Genomic DNA, 3,592 nt, shown 5'->3' with positions numbered 1-3,592 from the left:
GCGCGCTCGTCTACCGGCTCAACTTCGACCAGCCGCTGCGCAACGCGGGCCGCTTCGCGCCGCGCGCCGCCGCCGCCGACGTGGTGCTCGTGGTGCAGGTGCACGAGCGCGCCGAGCACCTGCGGCTGCTGCTGGCGTCGCTGCGGCGCGCGCCCGGCGTCGAGAACGTGCTGCTCGTGCTGAGCCACGACGTGTGGGCCGAGGAGCTGAACGCGCTGGCGGCGCGCGTGGACTTCTGCGCCGTGCTCCAGGTGTTCTTCCCGTTCAGCGCGCAGCTCTACCCGCGCGAGTTCCCYGGGCACGACCCGCGCGACTGCCCGCGCGACGTGGGCCGCGCGGCCGCGCTGCGCCTCGGCTGCCTCAACGCCGACTTCCCCGACTCCTTCGGGCACTACCGCGAGGCGCGCTTCGCCCAGGCCAAGCACCACTGGTGGTGGAAGCTGCACTTCGTGTGGGAGCGCGTGCGGGCGCTGCGCGAGCACGCGGGGCCCGTGCTCTTCCTCGAGGAGGACCACTACCTGGCGCCCGACTTCTACCACGTGCTCAAGCGGCTGTGGGCGCTGCGCGCGCGCGACTGCCCCGACTGCCAGATCGTGTCGCTCGGCGGCTACGGCCCCGTGCGCGGCGGCTTCGCCGGCCGCGCCGACAAGGCCGAGGTGAAGACGTGGAAGTCCACGGAGCACAACATGGGCATGGCCTTCGGCAGGGACACCTACCGGCAGCTCATCGAGTGCACGGACGCCTTCTGCACCTACGACGACTACAACTGGGACTGGACCCTGCAGCACTTGACTGTCTCCTGTCTTCCAAAGTTCTGGAAAGTGCTGGTGCCCGAGATCCCGCGCATTTTCCACACCGGGGACTGCGGCATGCACCACAAGAAGGCCTGCAGACCCGGCAGCCAGAGTGCCAAAATCGACTCGCTCCTGAGCAGCAACCAAGAGCACCTGTTCCCCGCGACCATGAGTGTCAGCAAGAGGTACTCCATGGCGCCCCTCGCCCCCCACGTCAAAAACGGAGGGTGGGGGGACATCAGGGACCACGAACTCTGCAAAAGCTACCGCAGGCTTCAGTGAGGAGCGTCCTGGCAGCCTTTTTCTTTACCGATTGTACTGTCTTTTACAGACACTCACATGTAGGAAAGCATTTATGAGTTGGTTTCTGCTTTAATATGAATAAACACTCTTGTAAAAGGTGTCCCAGCATAGCAGTCCTTCCCGCCCGGCGCTGCGGCCGGCTCGCTCCCGGCACCACGCGGCCCCGGGTGCCAGTCGAGCCCCTGGCCCCGTTGCAGGCAGCAGGACTCCTTAATTTAGGAGCATTTATTAGTTTCATAACTCCTTTTTTAGGAGCAGCCTTTKCCAGTGTTTGCCGCGTTATTCCCCCTGCTCCCGGGGCTCCCTCTGCAGCCGGCAGCTGTGAGGAGCGGGGCAGGACGGAGCCGCTCGGCCCCGGTACCTGCGGGCCCCTCTGTGTGCTCTGTGTTGGATCATTATATGAAGGAAAAGGAAATAAGGAAATCATTGTTTTTACCACAATGTAGATGAATATACTTTTTTTTTTTAGTTCTGCCAAAATAAATTTTTTTTTTTTTTTTGTAAAACCACAGAAGTTTTTTACTCTCCCCACCAGGTACTGTAACTCCTAATTGCTTGAATAGAAGTGAGGGGAAGAGGTCTTTTTTTTTTAATAACTTATATTTTTCTTTTTTTTTTTGTATCCGAGTTGCCCGGGTGCCCCCCTGACCCTGGGCTGAGCATTGCATTGCCTGCACCGTGCGGCGCCGCTCGCAGCGAGTGCCGCTGCGTGGGGTGTGCGGAACAGCCCCCTGTGTGCGGGGTGTGCGGAACAACCCCCTGCACGGGGTGTGCGGAACAACCCTCGGTGTGCGGAACAACCCCCTGCACGGGGTGTGCGGAACAACCCTCGGTGTGCGGAACAACCCCCTGCACAGGGTGCAGCAGCTCTGGGCCGGGGCAGCGGGGCCGGGGCTGCAGTGGCCCCCGCAGCGGTAGCGCTGACCTGCCCGGGGCGCTGGGAAGAACAGGGCTGTGCGTTAGGGAGAGGGAAGGGAAGGGGCGCAGAGCAAGGGACAGGCGCACAGCAAAGCTCTCCGGTTTGCCCCTTTGTCACCTTGTTTGGTTTGGCAACTGTTTGGTTCTAAACACGGGTTAAACAGGCCAGAGAGAGAGAAGGCCTCAAGTTTTGTCAGATACCGTATCGTGCAGCCACTTGTTGGGGTTGGGSCCCCCAATAGGCCCCTCCTTGCAGGGCGCTGGGGTGGACGCCCGGGCTGCGGTTTCATGGTGCTGGGCTGGGCTGAGCTGGGCTGAGCTGAGCTGAGCCGGGCTGGGCTGCAGGGGGGCGAGGGCAGCTCCGGGGCCGCGTGTGCAGCCGCAGTCACCCCCCGCGTGGCCGTCCTGCCCCACTCCCGCGTGGGCACCGCGCAGTCCTGCTCTCAGTGCCCACCGTGAGCAGGGCCCCGTTCAAACCAGCGTAACCCTCCCAGCTACGTGTTCGTGCTGCGCGAAGCGGAACAGACCAGAAGTTCCTTCAGAGGCAGCAGGAAAAGGGAACTGAAACTTTATTATTACTAAAGGCAGCCTTGTGGCTATCGCRTTTCCAAGGTGCGTGAGGCAGGAAACAGCACCGTGTCCTTCATAACCAACCACGTTAAAACAGCTTCAGTTTCTACAAACTGTAAATATTTAGTTCCAGGTGTACGAGAGCAGCTGAGACTGTTGGTGTGAAATGGGTCTGTTCCTTAGACAGACTGGGGTAGGATGCGAGACGGGTGTGTGAAGTGATGCGCTGGGACAGAACACGTGGTGGAAGGGCTGATCAGTGCTAGCAGACTAATTAGAAGTGCTCTGTGTAATTAGGAATTTCATTTGATTGCTAAAAATCACTGGCACTCTAATCCTACCCTTATCGCAAAATGAATGTTTTGAAAAATGATGAATACTGCTCATAGAAAGGTGGACTAAATACTGCAATTCCTGAGAGAATCATTAGGAAAAAAAGTATACATAAAAATGGTGCATGTAACTTACCAACTGATAAGAAAGTTATATACACAGTAAAGGCACATTTTCTTCCAGGAACTCTAGTTAACCTGAGGTGAATTGCTCAACTGCATCCTTTTTCCCTTGTAAGTGAACGCTTCAGCCCATAAATTGGACTACAGAAACCTCAGACCTATTAACATGAAAATTATTAACAGTGAGGAGGCTGAGTGGTGAACAGGAGCTCAGTGAACAGGGGGCTGCTCTGCTGCTGGCGCTGGAGCAGACGCGGGCGGCGGGAGCACCCAGCTCAGTCCAGCTCGTACAGCAAGGCGCAGCTCAGGGCAGCGCTGCGCAGGCCGAGGCGGCGCTCGCTGCCGTCCAGTGCGCCCACCCTGTGCGGCTCCGCTTCTGGCGAGCACCCGCGCGGGCAGCCCCGGCCTCCCCGTGCCCCCGCGCCGCCCGCAAGAGCCGAGCCCGGCTCCTGCCCGCTGCCCTCGGCCGGGCTCTGCTCCCACACGCCACCCTGGGCCGAGCCGCGGCCGGGCGCTTCAGGCAGCAAAGGCGGCTGTGCAGCACAGGCCACG

General features: G+C 59.9%; 1 protein-coding gene across 1 annotated transcript; it reads left to right on the top strand.

Annotated features, from left to right (window-relative positions):
* Nucleotides 1-2: 2 nt before the first annotated feature.
* MGAT2 (mannosyl (alpha-1,6-)-glycoprotein beta-1,2-N-acetylglucosaminyltransferase) lies at nucleotides 3-1,186 on the top strand (the record flags this gene model as incomplete). Its single annotated transcript, XM_026051503.1, has 1 exon — nucleotides 3-1,186. A coding segment is annotated over one exon (1,074 nt), but the record flags the coding sequence as incomplete, so codon positions are not given.
* Between the last annotated feature and the right edge of the window lie 2,406 nt (nucleotides 1,187-3,592).

The sequence above is a fragment of the Nothoprocta perdicaria genome, unplaced genomic scaffold (genome assembly GCF_003342845.1).
Source record: "Nothoprocta perdicaria isolate Ctin4 unplaced genomic scaffold, notPer1 scaffold_76, whole genome shotgun sequence".
Classification (NCBI taxonomy): domain Eukaryota; kingdom Metazoa; phylum Chordata; class Aves; order Tinamiformes; family Tinamidae; genus Nothoprocta; species Nothoprocta perdicaria.
The sequence above is the reverse complement of the archived record's forward strand: the minus strand, read 5'-3'. Positions and strand labels throughout refer to the sequence as shown.